Source organism: Trachemys scripta, chromosome 6 (assembly GCF_013100865.1).
Source record: "Trachemys scripta elegans isolate TJP31775 chromosome 6, CAS_Tse_1.0, whole genome shotgun sequence".
NCBI lineage: Eukaryota > Metazoa > Chordata > Testudines > Emydidae > Trachemys > Trachemys scripta.
Window position 1 is genome coordinate 47,000,258 of NC_048303.1, and position 20,511 is coordinate 47,020,768.

The 20,511-nt window shown below is 42.2% G+C and overlaps 1 protein-coding gene and 1 long non-coding RNA gene across 4 annotated transcripts in view; one reads left to right on the plus strand and one right to left on the minus strand.

Moving 5' to 3' along the window:
* The window catches only part of LOC117879441, a 44,387-nt gene extending 41,034 nt beyond the window's left edge, over positions 1 to 3,353 (plus strand). For both annotated transcript variants that reach the window (XR_004646269.1, XR_004646268.1), the window contains exon 3: positions 2,800 to 3,353. This is a non-coding gene — a long non-coding RNA (uncharacterized LOC117879441). The remainder of the gene's footprint in view (positions 1 to 2,799) is intronic.
* Positions 3,354 to 7,769: 4,416 nt separating this feature from the next.
* MARVELD2 (MARVEL domain containing 2) lies at positions 7,770 to 19,273 on the minus strand. Of its 2 annotated transcripts, none has more exons than XM_034774323.1 (7): positions 18,907 to 19,273; positions 16,950 to 18,125; positions 14,828 to 14,860; positions 12,560 to 12,696; positions 11,767 to 11,938; positions 11,256 to 11,306; positions 7,770 to 9,396 (listed from the first exon to the last, which is right to left on the minus strand). In XM_034774323.1, exons 2-7 carry the CDS (start codon positions 18,093 to 18,095, stop codon positions 9,280 to 9,282), a joined length of 1,656 nt encoding a protein of 551 aa, XP_034630214.1. In that variant the 5' UTR covers positions 18,096 to 18,125; positions 18,907 to 19,273; the 3' UTR covers positions 7,770 to 9,279. The 2 variants fall into 2 exon arrangements, with proteins under 2 accessions (XP_034630214.1, XP_034630215.1); XM_034774324.1 differs by lacking the exon at positions 18,907 to 19,273 and adding an exon at positions 18,707 to 18,863.
* Positions 19,274 to 20,511: the final 1,238 nt, after the last annotated feature.

The following is a 20,511-nucleotide window of genomic DNA, read 5'->3' on the forward strand; positions in this document are numbered from 1 at the left end:
AGAGATAAATAGTGGTATCCCTGAGCAGTCGGTACTGGGACCATTACTGTTCAATATACTCATAAATGATCTGGAAAAATAGGTAAACTGTGAGGTGGCAAAATTTGCAGAGGATACAAAACTATTCAAGATAGTTAAGTCCCAGGCAGACTGCGAAGAGTTACAAAGGGATCTCACAAAACTGGGTGACTGGGCAACAAAATGGCAGATGAAATTCAGTGTTGATAAATGCAAAGTAATGCACATTGGAAAACAATCTCAACTATATATACAAAATGAAGGAGTCTGAATTAGCTGTTAACACTCAAGAAAGATCTTGGAGTCATGGTGGATAGTTCTCTGAAAACATCCAATCAATGTGCAGCGGCAGCCAAAAAAGCAAACAGAATGTTGAGAATCATTAAGAAAGGGATAGATAAAACAGAAAATATCATATTGCCTCTATATAAATCCATGGTACGTGTACAACTTGAATACTGTGTGCAGATCTGGTCACCCCATCCCAAAAAAAGATATCTTGGAAATGGAAAAGGTTCAGAGATGGGCAACTAAAATGATTAGGGGTATGAAACAGGAGGAGAAATTAAAATGACTGGGAATTTTCAGCTTCGAAAAGAGACGACTAAGGGGGGATATGATAGAGGTCTATAAAATCTTGACTGGTGTGAAGAAAGTGAATTAGGAAATGTTATTTAATCCTTCACATAAACACAAGAACTAGCAGTCACCCAATGAAATTAATAGGCAGCAGGTTTTAAAAAAAACAAAAGGAAGTACTTCTTCACACAACATAAAGTCAACCCATGGAATTCTTTGTCAGGGAATGCTGTGAAGACCAAAACTATAATAGGATTTAAAAAAAGAACTAGATAAATTCCTGGAGAATAGGTCCATCATCAGTGGCTATTAGCCAGGATGGGGAGGGATGCAACACCATGCTCTGAGTGTCCCTAGCCTGTTTGCTAGAAGCTAGGAATGGACAACAGGGGATGGATCACTTGATGATTACCTGTTCTGTTCATTCCCTCTGAAGGACCTGGCCTTGACCACTGTCGGAAGACAGGATACTGGGCTATATGGACCATTGGTCTGACTCAGTATGACCATTCTTATGTAAAAATTAATTATAATAATAAAAATGTTTAGTACAGAAACTCCCCAACATAATGACCTCTCAAGATAGCAACGATGTGAGATGATAACCTTGACAAATAATGCATTTTAAAAATTTTGGCCTACTAGGAAACATATTTATATAAGTTTCCATTCCCAGTCACAAATCTAGCATTCTGGAGCAAAGTCACTAAAATATAGTCCAACAAACAAATATTTGTTTAACGTGCTCCTCACTTTTCCCTCCACTGCACCCCACTTACTGGTGTTGTCCTTGGTCAGTGGAGACTCAGAATTCAGAGGTGCTTTCACGTGAGTACACCTCCCAGGTCGGGGGCAAGAAGGCACCTTGCTCATTCCTCCAGCTGCTCACTGTTCGCTCTGGCCACTGCTGTTCGTTATGCCACCGTTCACTCCATCGCTCTATTGCCAATGGCCCTGCGCAGTCACCTTCTGCTGCCACCTGCCACTGTGACCTCTGCGAGTTGGTCTCTTGAGGTTCCACCCAGCTCTCAGTGATTTCAGCTGAGCTCTCAGTGGGGGAACCTCGCTGCTAGTGCAGTCTGGGCTGTCTGTTACACAAAAACATTGTCCCCACAGGAACACTGTCCCCACAGCAGGATTAAGCACTTAGACCTGATTATCAGTGATTTCAGCTGCAGTGGTCACTTAACAGAACAAAAGACTATCTATGGATCCTAATCAGTTTGTCTTTAAACAGTGGAGAGGGACAGGTCCCCACCCTCTCTCTTGATGCCCTCAATCAGCACAGGCTAAGTACAGTTCTACTACCCTTTATTCATACAATAAGAACAACATTTCATCCTCCCCCCACATTCAAGTGATTTGTAACCCAACCCCAGCCAAAATCTATCACTTGGACAACACAGCTCTGTTTTGTGGATACCTAGGTAGATTAGGAGTGAATGTAAATACAATCTGGTCCTGAAGCCTTTTCCGCCAGCTCATCACTAGTTGTCAGGGAGAGCTCATTTAGACTTTGCTTACAAATCATCATTTGAAATTATTAGGTTGGCCAAAGCAGCAGAGTGTCCTGTGGCACCTTATAGACTAACAGACGTATTGGAGCATGAACTTTCGTGGGTGAACACCCACTTCGTTGGATGCAAGCTCATGCAACCCATGAAAGCTCATGCTCCAATACGTCTGTTAGTCTATAAGGTACCACAGGACTCTTTGCTGCTTTTACAGATCCAGACTAACACAGCTACCCCTCTGATAGGTTGACCAACATCACCAAAATTAATGCACTGACATTGTCATAAAAAACTACAGCTGTATAAGGAAGCTCGTCTATGTTCATACTTTTCAAATCTATTATACTTTTTCATACATTGTATTTTATCATACATTGTATATGTTTTTAAAATGTGTATTAATGTTTCAATTTCAATTCAAATTTCCAAACAGTCACTAAATTGGCATGTAACTAGTTCACAAAACTGGGGGGGAGGTGTTGGGAAAATTCAGGGGGGGTAGGGAAATCACTGCCCTGCCCCTGCGGCTACTCACCATTTTGTGGGTCTTGTGGCTCATGTGTGCTTGCCTGGGGTCAGCCAGTTAGTGACAGGTGTGTAAGTACTGACTGTATTAAAGTATTAAAACAGTGTTGTCTGTGTTGCAAACAATACTGCTTCTGTAAAATGTTGCATTTAAATTTCACAGAGATGATCTTGGGAGCACAGCCTTCCTCTTTGTTATTGGCGGCAGAATGGCTGCGCAGAATTAGAAAGCGGCCAAGATGAACTAAGGAGGACTTCATGCGTGAGATTATGATGCACTCAGCCACTGAGAAAAAAGAATTGAAGGAGTGGTGGGACAGCGAGAAGAGGGACCAAAAGGAGAACGCGGAACACCAGAAAGAAGCCACGGAGCGGCTCTTAAGAAGTTATGGAGCACCAAGCGGACATGCTCCAGGCGATACTAGCTCTTCAAACTAAGCAGCTCTGCGCCCGCCCTCCCCTGAAGCTGCTGTCGCAAAACTCTTTCCCATGCGCTCCCCACACATCGCCAATACACTGATATCAACCTCCTGGCTCCACACTCTACCCGCAGCTCCACTCCTCCCTCCTCACAGTCCAGCAGTGTGGACTCCCACTACCCACTGCACTCAAAACCCATCCCTCTGCAGTTTGGCCTTGCTGAAGTACCCGCTGCATTGTATTCCAAAGGAGAAGGTTGGGTATGATCCTTCGACGTACACAAATCTGTAGCCATCCCAGGACCCCTCCTCCTCTTGAGACCTTCCCTTCCCCCATCCCTCTCCCGGCTGATGATTTTTTTCATTTGATTCTCTCCTCTGCTTGTTGTCTTTCAATAAAAGAATTGTTTGTTTGAAAGCAATCTTTATTAAGTGAAAGCAAAAACAGCACTGTAAAGCAACATACAATTATGTTAAGGCCCCTTCTTGCATCACATGCATCAATCACCTCCTAGCATTACAAGCACTGCAATCCCAAGCATAGCAACAGCTATTAGTGGCTTTCAGCTTCAAATTGCTGCTTCAAAGCATCCCTGGATCCTTATGGCCCTGCGCTGTGCCCCTCTAATAGCCCTGGTCTCTGGCTGTTCAAACTTAGCCTCCAGGCACTGATCTCTGCAGTCCAGCCCTGCGTGAAGCTTTCACCCTTCCCTTCACAGATATTATGGAGTGTACAGCATGAGGCTATAAGCATAGGAATATTGTCATCGGCCATGTCCAACTTCCCATACAGTGGGCTTTTAAATGGACAAATGCACACTTCACAGTCATTCTGCACTTGCTCAGCCTGTTGTTGAACCACTCCTTGCTGCTGTCAAGTTGCCCCATGTATGGCTTCATGAGCCATGGCATTAAGGGGTAGGTAGGGTCTCCCAGCATCACGATGGGCATTTCAACTTCCCCTACGGTGATCTTCTGGTCAGGGAAGAAAGTCCCTGCTTGCAGCTTCTTGAACAGGCCAGTGTTTTGAAAGATATGTGCGTCATGCACCTTTCTGGACCAGCCTGCGTTAATGTCTGTGAAACACCCATGGTGATCCACAAGCACCTGGAGAACCATTGAGAAATACCCCTTGTGATTAATGTACTCGGTGGCTAGATGGGCTGGTGCCAAAATTGGCATGTGCGTGCCGAGTGCCCCTCCGCAGTTAGGGAAGCCCATTTGTGCAAAGCCATCCACAAAGTCAAGCATGTTGCCCAGAGCCATGGTCTTCCGGAGCAGGATGCGATTAATGGCCCTGCACACTTCCATCAACACGACTCCAACGGTCGACTTTCCCACTCTGAACTGGTTAGCGACTGATCGGTAGCAGTCTGGAGTTGCCAGCTTCCACAGTGCAATTGCCACATGCTTCTCCAGCAACAGGGCAGCTCTCATTCTTGTGTCCTTGCGCTGCAGAGCTAGGGCGAGCTCATCACAGAATCCCATGAATGTGGCTTTCCTCATGCAAAAGTTCTACAGCCACTGCTCATCATCCCAGATGTGCATCATGATATAATCCTATCACTCAGTGCTTGTTTTCTGAGCCCAAAAGCCGTGTTCCACTGTGGTCAGCACCTCTGTGAATACCACAAGCAATGTTGTGTCGTAGCTATTATGTGTGGCAAGATCAATGTCGCACTCCTCTTGCCTGTGTACCGGTAGTTTAAGGAATAACTCCACTGCCACTCGTAATGTGTTGGTCAGTGCAAGCAGCATACTGGTCAACAGCTCAGGATCAATTCCTGCAGACCGAAAGAGGCAGGGCAGGGTGCGCAGTACACAAACTGTTGAAAGATGGTGCCAAAGGACAGAAGCACAGGGATTGCTGGGATGCGAAGCAATGCATCATGGGGCATTGGGACAGGACCTAGGATGCCCCACGACGCCTTCCGCCTTCCCACAAGTCTTAGCGGCAAAAGAGAAACCGGTGCAGGGTGCACTGCTCTGAATAGCACTGCAAGTGTGAACACGCTATTGCGCAGGCAGGTGTCAGTGTGAACACACAACAGCAGTTTTCCTTTGGCGCTCTCTGAGCCACGCTGTAACTGCCGGCGCTGTAACTTGGCAAATGTAGACGTGCCGTGAGAGTAAATAGTTGGTAAATCCAGCAGAAACTGAGACCTGGTCTACACTAGGAAATTAGGTCAGTATAAGCACAAAAATCCACACCCCCAATGATTCTCCTGTCGACCTAGCTACTGCATCGCAGGGGAGGGGAGCTGCACCACTGCACTGTTTTAAGTGTGGACAAGCCCTGAGTGAATACAGAGACTCTGCTACCTTCACATCCTAGCAGTAAATCCTGCCAAAACTCACTGATAGCACAAATTGCTACTGCTAAGCTACAACTCATCCATGGGTAAAGAACTTCAAACTTGTAAAGCTGACATAAGGGCCACATTCAGATTAAACAAAAATAAAATTTTCATAACTACTTCACATGAGAGTTCACACTTAAGTATTTGTTAAAGGAATAGACTTGAGTATTTTCACCTTCTACCATACAGACCATTTTGTAAAGTAGCACAGGCTTCTAAATAAATAGCTGCTAAGAGGAGTAAAACACATTTAATAAGTTTCCACTGTATTATGGAAGAGCATGCTTTCTATACATGTGTCTATTTAACAATTAGTTATGAGCAGAGTTTTTTCACCCAAGCCATGAATCATAGTAAAAGAGCAGATTATTAAAAAGGAATGGGAACACACACATGATGTTTTACAGTGTGAGACATCTATTCATTACATATAGTGCACCCTCAGTTCTAGTTTAGCAATGTAGTGTAGTTGCATCATTGTCCTAAAGAATTTCTCCAATATCTGAGGCTTTTCTTTCTTGCTCTCTCATATCATGTGACCTCTTGATAAAAAACCCAGTAATTCCTAGATCTATTTTCCCAAGAGTAATTATATGAAAAACAGCATATCAGGGGTGCAAAACTACTCATGCAGCAGATTAATCTGTAATTTAAAACTAACATCAGAATAATTGCCCCATGAGACAAACCTTAAGTACATTCTGTAAATACTGGAATTGTACTGGAATATATGGTCCAGAAAGTGATAAGAAGCATTTATGAAATGCAGCTTTTTCATCCTGATATTAAGGGAGGAAATCATGCAGCAGTCGTGGATTACTTTTACATTAACATTGAAAGGCAACAACAGTTAAATCCAGACAGGGTCGGCACCTGGGGGCGTGCCTGAGAGACGCAAAGTTATAATATTGAATGGTCACTACCCAGACCCGGGGAGCTTACAAGACTGGTGACCATCCACAAGAAAGAACAGAACAGAACAGACCCACATTTTAACAAGTGAAGCTTTCTACATAGTAAAGAATATAAACATGTGAAAGTCAAATGTGTGTGTGTAAATTCCAGAGCCATGCTTCATAGTTAAAGGCTCACGTTTGTAATTGCAAAACACCACAAAATGAAATAAACAACAAAATGAAATAGAACAAAAATCTCACCCCAAACCAGTGGCATCTGTCCTTTGGGGCCAAAATTTGAGAGTGGCACTGTGACCCTATACACCAGATCACAATGCCTCATTCAAATTTGGCCCAGCCATCCTTCTGGCATCATGATGCCAGGTCACAGCACCTACAGCAGGCAGCCAGGCCCAGACCTGTGGGACAGGAGGTGCCACTGCAACACAAGTGTAGGATGGGTTCACTCTGCAACCCCCCCCTCCAGGGCCCCCGACCCCCTGGGAGCAGGACCTGGCACCCTATTCCCCAAGGGATAAAACAAAACCACCACCACATTCCCCAAAAATAAAATGAAAAATTATATATAAAAAAACTTCACAGGGCTCAATTCACAGTACCCCAAGAATGTTAAATCTAGGTCATATGAACCTTTTGATAAGTATTTTATAGATTTACTGGTTATTTGGATGGGCACACATTTAAGACCAGCCGTTAAAACTAACAAGTGATTACCTACGATATACCTAGAAACATACACGTATGTTTTGTAAACTTAGATTTACAGTTTAAATTCCCAGCTGTCAGAACCTGAGTTTAGATTCTTGAACTAACATTCATTTGATCATATGGTATGTACATTTTTATTTCTGGTTATTTTTTTAAGTGTGTAGCACAATAAAGCTCTCATAAATATATGGGATAAGCAATGTGACCAAGTTAACAGCATGCGGGGAAGTCAACAATCCCAATTCCATATCTTGAGTACTGAAACCCATCACTGATATTAGTGACATAATTCTTTTCACTTTAAGTATTCCCCTTTTAAAAAGAGGGGGAAAAGCTAGAAGTGGCTTTGAGTTAGATACTTGCAGTGCTGTAGAACAGCAGTGTAAGGTCACATGGAAACACCACAGCCTTACACTAGGAGCTATGAACATACCTCTCCTCTACACTTGGAAAGCTACCATAGTTAATAAAGGATTATAGCTTGGAGATATAATCCCTTCTAAAATGAGACCAAGCATGGAAAGTTCCAGTAAAAAAGACCCCTAATAAAAACCATGATGTAATCTTAACAAAAACAATTGGCTCCAAGCACTTATAGCAAGACAACAAGTATTATGTTTATGTATTGTTTTGGACATTTAAACAACATATTTCAGAACAAAATGCCCAGTGACACATTGGTTCTAGAAAACTGTTCAGTGAAGAGGCTACTACCAGTGAGAAAATGACTAACAATTTTAGTGTATTTTAATTAGTAAAAAAAGTTCATACAAAGATAAAACTCATATAAGATGACATTTTCATAAGTTTGTAGGTATTTACAACTGTGATACAAAATAGATTTACAAGTTCAAGCCACATTGTAAGGTTTAGTATAAAGGTACGCTAAATCTCTAGAGGCTTGTCTCATCAGTGAACAACATTTCACTTGGATTTACATCACCTGCTTATGGTTTATATAGCGTAACTTTTTTGGGAGGTTTTATACTGAGAATTAAGTTTAAAATTTACTGTGTACATTCATTTGACTCCTAGTGTTTACAATTACCTGCATCAGCTACTCTCTCCAGTTTTCTCAAACAAGAAAGTAATGTTCCTCTGGGTGTTCTCTTCCCTTAATTTAACACATGCAGTTCTACCTACGTCACCCAGGGGAGGTTTGTAGCGAGTGTTAGTTCCATAGCAGCACTAGCTGAGCCTGGACATGAGTTCAATAATCTCTTCATTCCCATATTATTATGGTTTAGGAATGTGAATAAGTTACCTCACCTCTGCAAGGCAGAGGTCAGAATTAAGCTATGCTATGGTTGCTAATATAGGACCTGTTCTGCAGCCCTTATTCAGGCAAAACTTCAACTGCTTTCTTTAGAACTTCTGCATGAGAAAAGACAAAGATATAAGAATTAAATACATATTCAGGCTGAAACAGTAAGGAGGCTTGTACCACATTTCTCTCCTTCCTGTCCGGCAGATATCACTCAGTGGATTCTGAGAAATCTGTGGGTTCACCCCATAGAAAGCAACAATCCTCAGAATGGGGGAAAAAAGTGGGCAAGGACTAACAAGTGGCTCTGATTCTGCAGAGCATGTAAGGACATGAATGAACAGTTTAATTTATTTGAATTGAAGTGCTTAAATACTCTGCTGAATCAGGGCCATAAAAAAACAGCCCAGTTATTTCCAATACCATATGTAGAGCCCTGCACAGATACAAAATTTGTATCTGCATCCAATCTGCAAACATGGTCTGTGGATATGAAGTGGATATCTGCAGATTGGCAGGGTTCTAACTATACAGGAAATATACCAAGTCATTATCTGAGGTTATTACAGTACTACTGCACAGATTCTTGAGTAGATCTAGAAGAACCAGATCTGGTGGAAAGGGTGCACACATTTAAAGAGAGAGACAGAAGAAAGGGAGAACAGATGAGTAAAAATACCATACATATGATTACATAAAAAGGGACAGACTTAGGCATTTATCTATTAATAAAGCATACAATTAATGTAGATGCCATAAAATAGCTTGTTAAGTTATTTGTTATATTGCATTTAAAATATGATTGCATACAAAACCTGTCAGAAACACACAAGATTTAAATAGACTACATACAGGCATTGATTGAGGAAGCAATTGGTTTCATATTAGGAAGCTAATAAATTTTGAAGATAAATATTTAAAAATAATTTCTATTTCAAAAATACTAAGTAGCTTCCACATCAAGTTAGAGTGATACTATGTCTGTATGTTCCAATTCATAACTTTATCATAGTCCTGAATTCTTTGTTTTATGTGAGAAAGTTTGTTCTTTAGGTATTCACAACGTTCCTTTTTCTCCAGAAATGTAGGATCCTGCAGGAAATATACAAGCAAATCAACAACTCATATTAATACAAGGTATCTTTCAGTTTCCTCCAAGAACAATCAATAATGCAGTTGGCTGAGGACAGCACATATGCATATGGGTTCATGCCCTCCAAACACATGCTGTTCTTCCTTGACCACAATTTCTTCTATCTGCCCTTTTCCCGCTTTCTTGGTGGGTGGAAAAGGGGCTGTGGTTTTGATGTATTTTAGCCATTTAGTAAAGTGATGCAATTCTATTTGTATTTTAAATAAATATGTTGTGCTGCCCTGTTTCAATTATATATTTGTGTTCTGATGGTTTGTATCTGGTGATCTTTAACTAAAAACAAACAAACAGACAAAACAGTGAAAACAGACTAATATGAACCCTCAATTTGCATTGAGTAAAAAACCAAAAAGGTACAAATCAAGAGATTATATTGCCAAGATTTTACTGGAATGCAAATAATTACACACACACAAATAGCAATAAAGTAAAACCCTTTCTGGATTCGAGCAATAGTTATTCTGCAACTAATATATATTCCACTCCCCAAAAACAAATTTTGATGATTAAAAAGAAAATGAGAGACTTCCTTTCAAGATTAAGCATATGTACCACATTGTTTTATCACTGACAAGGAATGTTGGCTTTTTGTTGCATGTGTGGATGGAAAATGGATTGTTCAGTTATTTTATTGGAACTAATGTTAGCAAGCGTTCTCAAGGCAAGCCATTAATAGATGGAACCTACTGTCAAACAAAAACATTTTAGCCTAAGAAAGTCAACTGTTTCTTTTTAAATCTAGTTTATATATTTAGTGCTATCACAAGATGAAACCAACATGAAATTGTAATGGGTTGGGCAACAAACTTTACCTACTTTCTCAAGTGTCCAGCATTTTATGTGACAGGTACATAGAACATTGTAACAGCTTCCCAACATGCAAAGGCCTGGCATACCCTTAACTAACAGATTGTGCCTACTGTTAAAGCTGCTTTTGTCTACTTACATTAGTGGTGGGCAACCTGCGGCCAGTCACGGTAATCCACTGGCAGGCCACGAGACAGTGTTTACATTGATCATCCACAGGCACGGCCACCCGTCCAGTGGCCATGAACTGGGAGCTGCGAGCGGCCATGCTTGTGGACAGTCAATGTACACACTGTCTTGCGGCCTGCCAGCATATTATCCTGACGGGCAACATGCGGCCCGCGGACTGCAGGTTTCCCACCACTGCCTTACATCCTCTTAACCACCCATTGGATTATTATTGCATAATAACAGTGGCGTAGCCAGGACGGGACACTTGGGTAGGCCCCAACGTCGAGTGGGTGGCAATGACCGGGGGGACAGGAGGGCACGGGGCTGCCTCGCTCCCCCCTCCAGCCAGCCTTGAGGGGGGGCGAGGGGGGAGAGGGAGGGAAGGGCGCAATGGATACTCTGGCCAGGACCCCTGGGCCCTAGGTGTGCACCCAGTTCCGGGAGGAGACGCTGTTCTCCAGCGGCAACATCTCCCATCTACATCGCCCCACACTGGGCCTGGCTCCCCCAATGGCAGGCCTACCTTTTTGGAGGATTCCTCTGCTGCATGCTCACTTGCCCATCCTCCTCCCGTTGGCAGATTAGCCACTGGGCCAAGGGGGTGTGCCCAGGACCCCCAGCCAATTGGGGGCCTCCAGAAAAATGGGTGCCCCCATGACCCCACCCACTCTGACCCCTCCCCTGGCGCTCCTGCCAGGAAGTGGGATTGGGGCACAGGGGCTTGCCCTGCTCTGCCCGTTACCTGCCCCCCCCGGCAGGAGCGCCGGGCCTACACCCCTGTTGCAAACTAGTATTAGGATGTAAAGCTGAAAATACTCACATTCTTCTTCTTTTTATATTCTTGCAGAACTTTTGAAATTCTGTCATGTTCCTATTAAAACAAAAGGGTGAAGCATTTTAAAAACCTTATGTTTGTTGTTAGTTTTCTCCCATAAGTTCTACCCAGACTTGTCAAAAGTGTGAACTGAGATACATCTTAGTTTTTGTTTTCATTGAAAACATTAGTTTGAATTTGTCAACACTAACAACTAAAATTAGTCAAAACTTTCAATTAAGATGGAAACGAACTGAAAACAACTAAAATAAAAACTGATGACAATATGGGTCAAAGCTAGTTATCATGAAGTGTTTCCACTATTTCTGTAATATGAAGGTAATAGGTTTTCAGGAGATCAAGTCCATCTTGTTTGTTCATCTTTAGCATTATAAGGTCTCTCTCTTCCCATAGGCAGTCTAGCTGTTTAAGATTGTACTCAATTCTTGAAAATAAATTAGTTAGGTTTTGCAATTATTATTTTTTTAAAAACACACGCATCTAGTTAGCTACTTACCAGTGTGTTTCCGGGATGAAGAGACAGCTTGCTCATCAATGCATCCAAATCATCAAATTTTTTTAAGACCACCTGAACTTCAGCAGAGAGCTCTTTATATTCAGCAAACTGATCGTTAAACACAGCTTTATAACGATCTCGCTCATCGTCTGTCTGAATTGCTGGGTATTTTCTATAAGAAAAATGATTATTAGTGCTGGAGTTATGACTTTCCAAAAAAGCTGTAAATGTGGCTTTTTGAGTACATGCAAACTTCAGCAGGTTATACATCAGACTTTGAAATCGGAGTTAAGTGTTATGCAAATTAGCATTATTTGAAACATGTCCTTATGGAACTATCGAGCTCTATTAGCTTGCAAAGACTATTATTTTTTGTGAATTTTACTCATGTCTAAATTTCCTTTGATAAGGTTTGATTCTGATTTTGTCAGACTGTTTAAGAAGAATAAGTATTCTAGAAAAGTTCAAAGAAATGCTTGTACATTTATTCTTCTCTGAATTATTTTTGTATCACTGTATGTCCTTTCCTCATCCCCATGGTAATTATTCTGTTAGATAGTTTAATTATTTAATCTATTACAAAATTTTGATTTGTTAAATTATGCATTTATATTACATATTTACATGCTACATCCATAGGCCATCATTCTCTTATTTAAAATTAATGTCTTTGAGAAATTGGAGACCAGTAGAGTATGAAGTATGAAAAAGTTGTTAGATACTAAAATAAGCCAATAGAAAAAATACCACCTCTTTGATGAAACAAACAATGCAAAGTTACAAAAACACTCACGCTAAGTAGTCTGGCATCACTATAGGCTTAGGAATGTGCCCTGATGGTATGTGGCCATTAAGTAGTTCAGGTTTCATTTCCACCGATTTAAATTGCCTGTAATTGACTTCTTCTCTTGGTCTGTCTGTACTTTCATACTAATTTTAAAAGTAAAAACGATAAAAATACAAAATAATTGTTAGTGTGGAGTTAAAGTTGCAGGTATTAAACAGTTTCCTGTGCCTTCCTGAATGCAACTGTAATATTAGAGAGAAAAACAAAGCATGAGTTAGAAAATCGCTAAGTGTAAAGTTGGTGAATATCTTTTATTGGACCAACCCACCTTGCTTCTCCAATATAGTGTGACCAACATGGCTACACCACCACTGCATAAAAAAATACAAAGTGAGATTTCACACACACAACACAACCACCTTAAATCTGCCCCAGTAGCGATACCAGTTCCTTTATATATCATTCTTTTGGGGGCTTGGAAATATTAGTCTTGTGTGACTTGAATGAAGAACTGGAAAGTTTAAGGAAGACCCCTAAAGTATTACTAGACTAATTGTGATTGTGCAACAAGAAAACTAGGAAGAAAGGCAGCTCAGTGGGTCTAATTTAAACTCTGTCAATCAGCAACAATTTTTCCCATTCCCTGAGGGTCCTGCTGGAGTGTAGGAATAAGAATCCTAATTTGGTGTTATGGTGGCCACAGAGAAACTGGCAGTTTCTGTTAGGCAGGAGAAAGGCACTGTGAAGTTCGCAGTTTTTATGGGGGCAGAGTTAAGGTTGTGTGGGAAGTATTGCCTTAAGTATTCTCGGGAGCATCAGTACCATTGGAGCCCCTGCACAAGAAGTGCTGTGGACACTGGTGTCTAAGGCAGAGCTTCTTTGGGCATGAGCATCCGCCTCAGTGCAAAAAGTGTTCTGACTGCACCAAGAGATCCTGCCCTTGCTGATGCACAGTTAGAGGCATGTCTCAAAATTGATACTGTGGCCTCTGGGGCTTCCCCAGATAGATCCACGAGACCTTGATTAGATTACTGAGATAGTTACCCAAAATTACTGGCTTCTCTGCTTTGGGTACACAAGAGGGGAAAATCCTGAAGTCTCAGTGTGGAGCTATCTGAAGTATAAGGCTTCAATTCAGACATACTAGAGAGTAGCAGAGTTTCTCTCATTGTCTCCTTAGTCAACCACTTGCTCAGAGGCTCTGCCTCATCTGATGAGACACAGCTCAATACCCTTGACTTTAATTTCCCAAGATTCCAACACTTGGCAAGCTTTGCTGATGACTACACAAGGCACTTTGAGGTAAAGCTGCCCTGGTCTTACTAAACTGGTTTAGTTTAAACTGGTAAACTAGGGGTTTGAGCAGTGAAGGCACTGAATCTCAGTGCACAGTAGTCTTGGTTAACTCAGGGTTCAGAGTAAAGGATTTATTCTTCAAAGTGCTCCGGGTTAGCCTTTTCTCTCTGGGGTGCCTCAGTAAGGGTTTGGAGTCACTTCCCACACTTCTTTGCTCATCAGATGACATGTGCAGTTATACCCTGCATATCATGGTTGATTCCAAGGTACAAAACAAACATTGTGATCAATCCTGGGTATTGGGTATCATCCTACAATGTGGGCAAGATGTGAAGACACTGTACTGTCTTTCTTCCTCACTGTCATACTTGCCAAAAAAACAAGTGGGAGGACCAAGTCCTGACCTGTCAAGGGAAACACCAGAACAACACAAGAAACATGTGCCAAGAAGTAATGAACCCAAGCATATTCAAAAATGTAACAGACCAAGCGCTGATACACTAAATGGTCTTAAGTCTGCTGAAAACAAGAAACGGACAGACACACACAAAAAGGCACCACAGGTGCACCAAAACACTTGAGGCAAAGAATTAGAATTTAGAGCTCTGAACCAGCATCACTAGGCTCTAGAGGAGAGCTGGAACAATGGATGCTGCTAGTTCCTGCAGGAAGTTCCTTTCTTTACCATGGTCAAGGAAGTTAACCAGAATATTCAGAAGGCAACACTGATATACTCCAAAGGGGGTATTACTTGAGTTCTACCTGATCACTACTTCCCTCAAGGACCAAAAAAGGTTGAGAAATAGTGGAGTTCCACTGGTCTTGTGTTAAGGAGCTAAGACCTAATGCGAGAATCTGACACAGAGAATTAACCTATTCTGGCCAGCACTTTGGAAAACTTTACCTCTTTCCATCCTATAATAATATCAGTCAGAAAATTAGGAGAGAGACACAGGAGAGAATAAATTTGGTTCTTACCATCCTTTTTGGTGGAAAAGATTGTGTTTTCATCTAAAAAAAAAAAAAAAAAAAAAGAAAAGAAAAAACACAGAGTTTATTGTTTAACAAAGGTTTGAAGCGTTTATGTATTCTGCAAAAGCACAAACCTTTAATATCCTAAACCCCATAGAAGTCATACGACACAGGGTATTTGTGATCAATTAATGTTTAAATATGAGTAAATGTATTATTTTCAGGAAAGCTATGTATGGCAGTATGGTTCATTAGTTTTAAATAAATTTTTAAAGAGGGAAGCCAGTAATTCAAAAAATGTAACAATTTACACCAGTTTATTTGGAGTATCTTATAAGAAGATTCCAGGATTGTCACTCTGCAGCCCAGGATGTCTGCTGAGTCAGGGTACATCTACACTACCGGGGGGAGTCGATTTAAGATACGCAAATTCAGCTACGTGAATAGCGTAGCTGAATTCGACATATTGCAGCCTTCCCCGTTATGAGGACGGCGGCAAAATCGACTTCTGGGGCTTTTTGTCGGCGGCGCTTACTACCACCTCCGCTGGTGGAGTTAGAGCGCCGATTCGGGGATTGATTGTCGCGTCCCGATGGGACGCGATAAATCGATCCCCGAGAGGTCGATTTCTACCCGCCGATTCAGGCGGGTAGTATAGACCTAGCCTCAGTAAGAAGTGATAGAAACAGTTGTAAGCATGGTTGACAGATTTTTTTTTTTGTTCATCACCAGGTTGAATCACTGGGATTCACAGTTTTGTTACCATCCAGTTTAGTTCTGAGCCATTTTTGGCTTTTATTTAAAAACAACAAAACACACAAAACTTTAAGAATTATGCCCATGGGACAGCACAGGCTTTCAGTTACTACTTTTAGATAAAAAGCAACAGAGGGTCCTGTGGCACCTTTGAGACTAACAGAAGTACTGGGAGCATAAGCTTTCGTGGGTAAGAACCTCACTTCGGCAAACCACAGTAGGGAACTTTTCACTTCACATCTCCTTTCTCACAGCTGGAATGAACTTTATCTAAGGGAAAACCTCAGGAAAATGCATTCCAAAGGATTACTGAACTATAAAAGTGAGAGGCAAAAACACCCCAATCTCTCTCTCTCACCTAAGAGGACAAAGGAATCAGCCCTTTGAATTGGAGGGTGTGGGGGGCGTAGATTCTGACCTAGAATCAGCCATGTTGCTGGAAACATGTGGTAAAGATTTTACTTTGAACTAAGTCTAGCTTGTTAGGTTTTAGCTACTAGAAAGCATTTTATTTTTATTTCTCTTGTAACTATTTCTGACTTTATTACCTTATACTTTTAATACCTTATACTCACTTTAAATCTCTCTCTCTGTAGTAAAATAAACTTGTTTTATTTTTAATCTAAACTAATCCAGTGTGGTGTTCGAACTGAACGGTTTGGTAACTCCGGTTAAAGTAGCAAACTGTTGAATGTTGACCCTTTACAAGGGCAATGGACCTTTAATATCTGAAAATTCAGGACTGGAAATGTATTGGGGTCACCTGCAAGTAATAACTAAGGCTAGTGGAAGCCAGAGTGTGACTGGATGTTGCTGACCGGCTGCTGGGGTCTGAGCTGATGGACACTCAGGGTGTGACCTGCATGCTGTCTGGCTATTTGTGAGTTGCTGTAGCTGGGAACTAGAGCAGCAAAGCATTGTGAGGCACCCAAGATTACTGAGCAGGTAGTGCTTCATTTGTGCCAGGGTGGCTCGCTGCCCCTCTAGGTTTGGCAGTTCATTGCCCTGGCACCTCTGGGCTTGCTACATCATTATGAAAGTAAAAAGAAATTGCTTGGGCCCCAGCACCTCTTTCATTACAAATTAAGCACGGAGGGCAGGCAGTGACACAACCCCTCACTGGTCTGGAATGCACCTTGCAATGTGACACTTTCCTTTAGTGAGCTCAGAATATTACAAAAGTGGGTAAATATTCCTGTTGTATAGTTGGGAAAACTAGTACCAAGACGACTTGCCTAACATGACAGTTAGCCCAAGGCACAATGATAACTGGAACCCAATGTTTACTACTTCATCCCACTTTGCAACGCGCACTCTAAATGCACACAAGACAATTGATGCAATCAGTTTGATCTGATAGTTTTTGACTTACCTCTTGTTCCATTAATTCTCTATGCCTCCTTGCTCCTTCATGTCTCCATAGCTTTAGGCTAACTACTGTACTAATAAGATAGACAATCACCGTGACAAACAAAAAGATTATTGCTGCTGTCTGTCCCCCTTCTATGCGGCAAAATGATGCATTCATTGGTGTTTTAAATAATTGGTAATAGCAGAGTCCACCTCGGTTAGCATCATTCACATAGACTATCGCAGCAGCCATATACAGAATGAATAATGCAACATTAATTCCAAATTCAGTTAAAGGCCACCAATTCGAGTCCAGAAGAATTGTTCGATAGTACATTGACATGCCAAGCACTAGAAGCGCTATAGTCACTACCCAAGCCAAGCCTGCTACTACAAGTATAAAAGGGGTTTTGGGGCCACTATAATAATAGCCTCCATATATACTGTTTGCTGTAAAACCATATGGCTGTGAGTATCCAAACATGTTGTACCATTCATTATCTTTGTGAATATAAGCTGTGACACAAGCAAAGACAGCTGCACCTAAAAGCAGCTCTACAACACACAGAATTCTGAGTAAACCTGCCCATGATTTCATGTAGGAGTATCTCAAATTATAAGCTTCCACCTTCTCACTGTAAGTTAGAGCCATTTGAGTATGTCGTTCTAGGGAGTCATAAGGATCTTGGGTAAGCATGGCTTCAGCTTGTTTGCGTGAATTATAGCTTCCACCTGACCCTCCATATGGGTCTTTATAGGAACTAGCAGCTGACTTGTGATTTTGCTGTACTGGAGATGCTGGTGGAGAACACTCAGCTCCACCCGAAGTGTATTTTATATCTGACACTGGCTGATCCAAATCTGGATTTTCTCTTCTCCCTTTGAAGAAGTTCTTCCAGGAGTCTGGAATGAACCGTCTTACTGGTTTGAGATCAGACGGTTCTTCACTATCACTTGGGTAAAATTCAGGGCCGAGAGGTGGTTGCAGTGGGAGAGGCGGTGGTGGCGGCAAGCGATCCGAACTCAGTACCAGTTCAGCATTTTGAGAACTTTGAGGTGGACTTGCTGTATCTTCTAGAAAAGAGGAATCCACATATACTTCATCGTATTGTGTAGATCTGCCATGCTGCCTTGATCTGTGCTGCGACAATGCACTTCTGGAAGACATTTGTGATTCGATCTCCTGTTCTAGGAACACCTAGATAATTGTATGAATATTTATAAGTTATCCCCTTCCCACTTTATTTGCATTTCCTACAAACATCAGAGAAGAAATTGTTAAATACCAACAACAGGCTCAGCACTGAACAAGCCAAAAATAAAAACTACTCCTGGAGAAGCTTACAACCCCACCAAAACTGGTGCATTCTTCAAAGAAAAGTCAACACTTTAAAAAAAATAAACCCATTCCATCTGGAAACAATCATGCTTCATGTTTTATCCTCTGGTGTTACAGTGAAGGTAAGGCAGAGAAACTAACAATGACCGCAGCAGCCATTTCACGTTGACAATACAAGGTCTAAGAGCTAAGTGTGGGGACTTTTTTTAATTACCTATAAACTAAACTCAAGGGATTTTATAGCGAGCCCGTCTCCATCAAGTGACGCGCAGAGAGGCACGGAGCACTTCTCTGGCCACTGTTCCCAGGAAAAGGGAGCAGGGGGCTCTTGGGCCCCCGCTTCTGAAACGGGATCTGCAGAGAGCGGCCCCCGCCGCCCTATGGATCCCCGCTCCCCGGCTCCCGACACCCCCCGCCAGACAAAGGGCCGCCCCGCTCACCGCGAGCCTCCGCGTCCCGCCAGCAACTTCTCAGCTCCCCGCAAGGTACCGGCGCACGACGCCCAGCCGCGCGGGTGGGTGGGGCCGCTCTGCGCGCGGAAGGGCGCCGCACTCCGCTTGGATCCGCGCTCGCCTGGGTCGCTCCCGCCCCCGGAGTCAGGCAGCCGCACGTCCCCCCCGGCCCCGCCCCGGGAACTCACCTGCCGGCCCCACCTCCAGCCCGGGCCTCGCGGGCACCTGCGCCCTGCGCGACCTGGCCCGTCCCTGCGCCATTTGCCCTCGGGGCGGACACGCTAACTTATGCTGAACTGCAGCGCTCTGCTCCCGGGGCAGGCGGGGCCGCTCCCCCTGCCAGGCTGCCGCTGCAGCGAGAGACCTACGGACCCGTCGTCACGCCAGCCTAGGGCAGCAAATCCCAACTGCTAAGGGGTGGGCGAGGCCAGGGAGCCTGCCTGAGCCGTGCCTTACCCCGGGCAGCCAGCTAACCCCAGGCTCCTTTGCTTAGAGGCCAGGTGAAAGATAAAGATGTTTACGGCCATTTAAAGGGGTGGGATGGGGTATGCCTTGCGAGCGGGGCAGAGCTGAGAGGGAAGTTTGCGTGGCCAATAGCCGCTACTGCCTTGAGTTGCAGCAGCAGCAACAACAACACCCCCCCCCCCCTTCAAGTTACCACGGAGCAAAATGTCAGCAGTAGGTGCGAGTAGCTCATGTCCCTGCCCCTAGAAACATAGTGTAGTAATAATGATGTAATAGACGATGTATGCATAGTCATTACGATACTGACAAGGTTGCTTATCTTCCGAAGAGCTATATGTTTCTATTTAAATAGAAAAGGAGACAACTGTCACATACCCATAGACTCAGTCCTGTTTTGCTATTTTTAAGATAAAAATAGACAGTGTTTTCCACCCTTTAAAGCTAGCCGTAACACTTAGAGAAAGGGTAAAGTAGAGCTGATTTCTAGTTGCTGATTGAAAACTTTCATTTTGTATGATTTGGCAAAGACAGACCATGATAAGCTTTTGAACACCATGAGTGAATACATGCTCTTCGATATGCTCTGTGTTTATTGCTGTAGCTGAAACGTTGCTACGCTTCAAGTGAGCCTGATCTTTTATTCCTTTGACTCAGGCACAACTTCCACTGAGTATGGACAGCAGGGTTAGGCCACTGTTAAGATTATAGGGATAGCCAAATGAAATTTCACTATAAGAACAGATCGAACAACTCTATTCTTTACTGCCATACTAAGGATATACAACTTTTTATCTAGATATGCTATTTTATGGTCTATTCATGGAGAATACTTACATTCCTATAATCTCATCCTTTAAATAAATAAAATCCTGTGGTACTGATAAACAGACACCTTCTGCAAAGTATATCTAAATTTAGATGTCTTTTAGAGGAAAAAAAGTCTTCACACTAAACTATTGATTTCCTAAAGATTACAAAGCACTTTAATTTTAATGATGTATTCCTTGAGAAATTATGCAAATATCTCAAAAAAACCCTAAAATCTACTATACAACATATGCATCTGTTTATAAACATACATAAAATATCTATCTGGCCAAAAAAGTACAAAATTTTAACCACAGTAAGAGATTATTTACATCAATACTGAACTAACTTTTTTACAATTTACATGTTATTCTTTCTTCCCGCAAAAAGTTTCCAAACAATAGTAAATGTTTTCAACAGTATGTGAGATTTAGTAAAACCTCCAAATGCTGACAAAAAGTATACAAGGTATACCCAGAAACTGCAAGATTAAATTAAAAAGTAAAAAAATTAAAATGTGA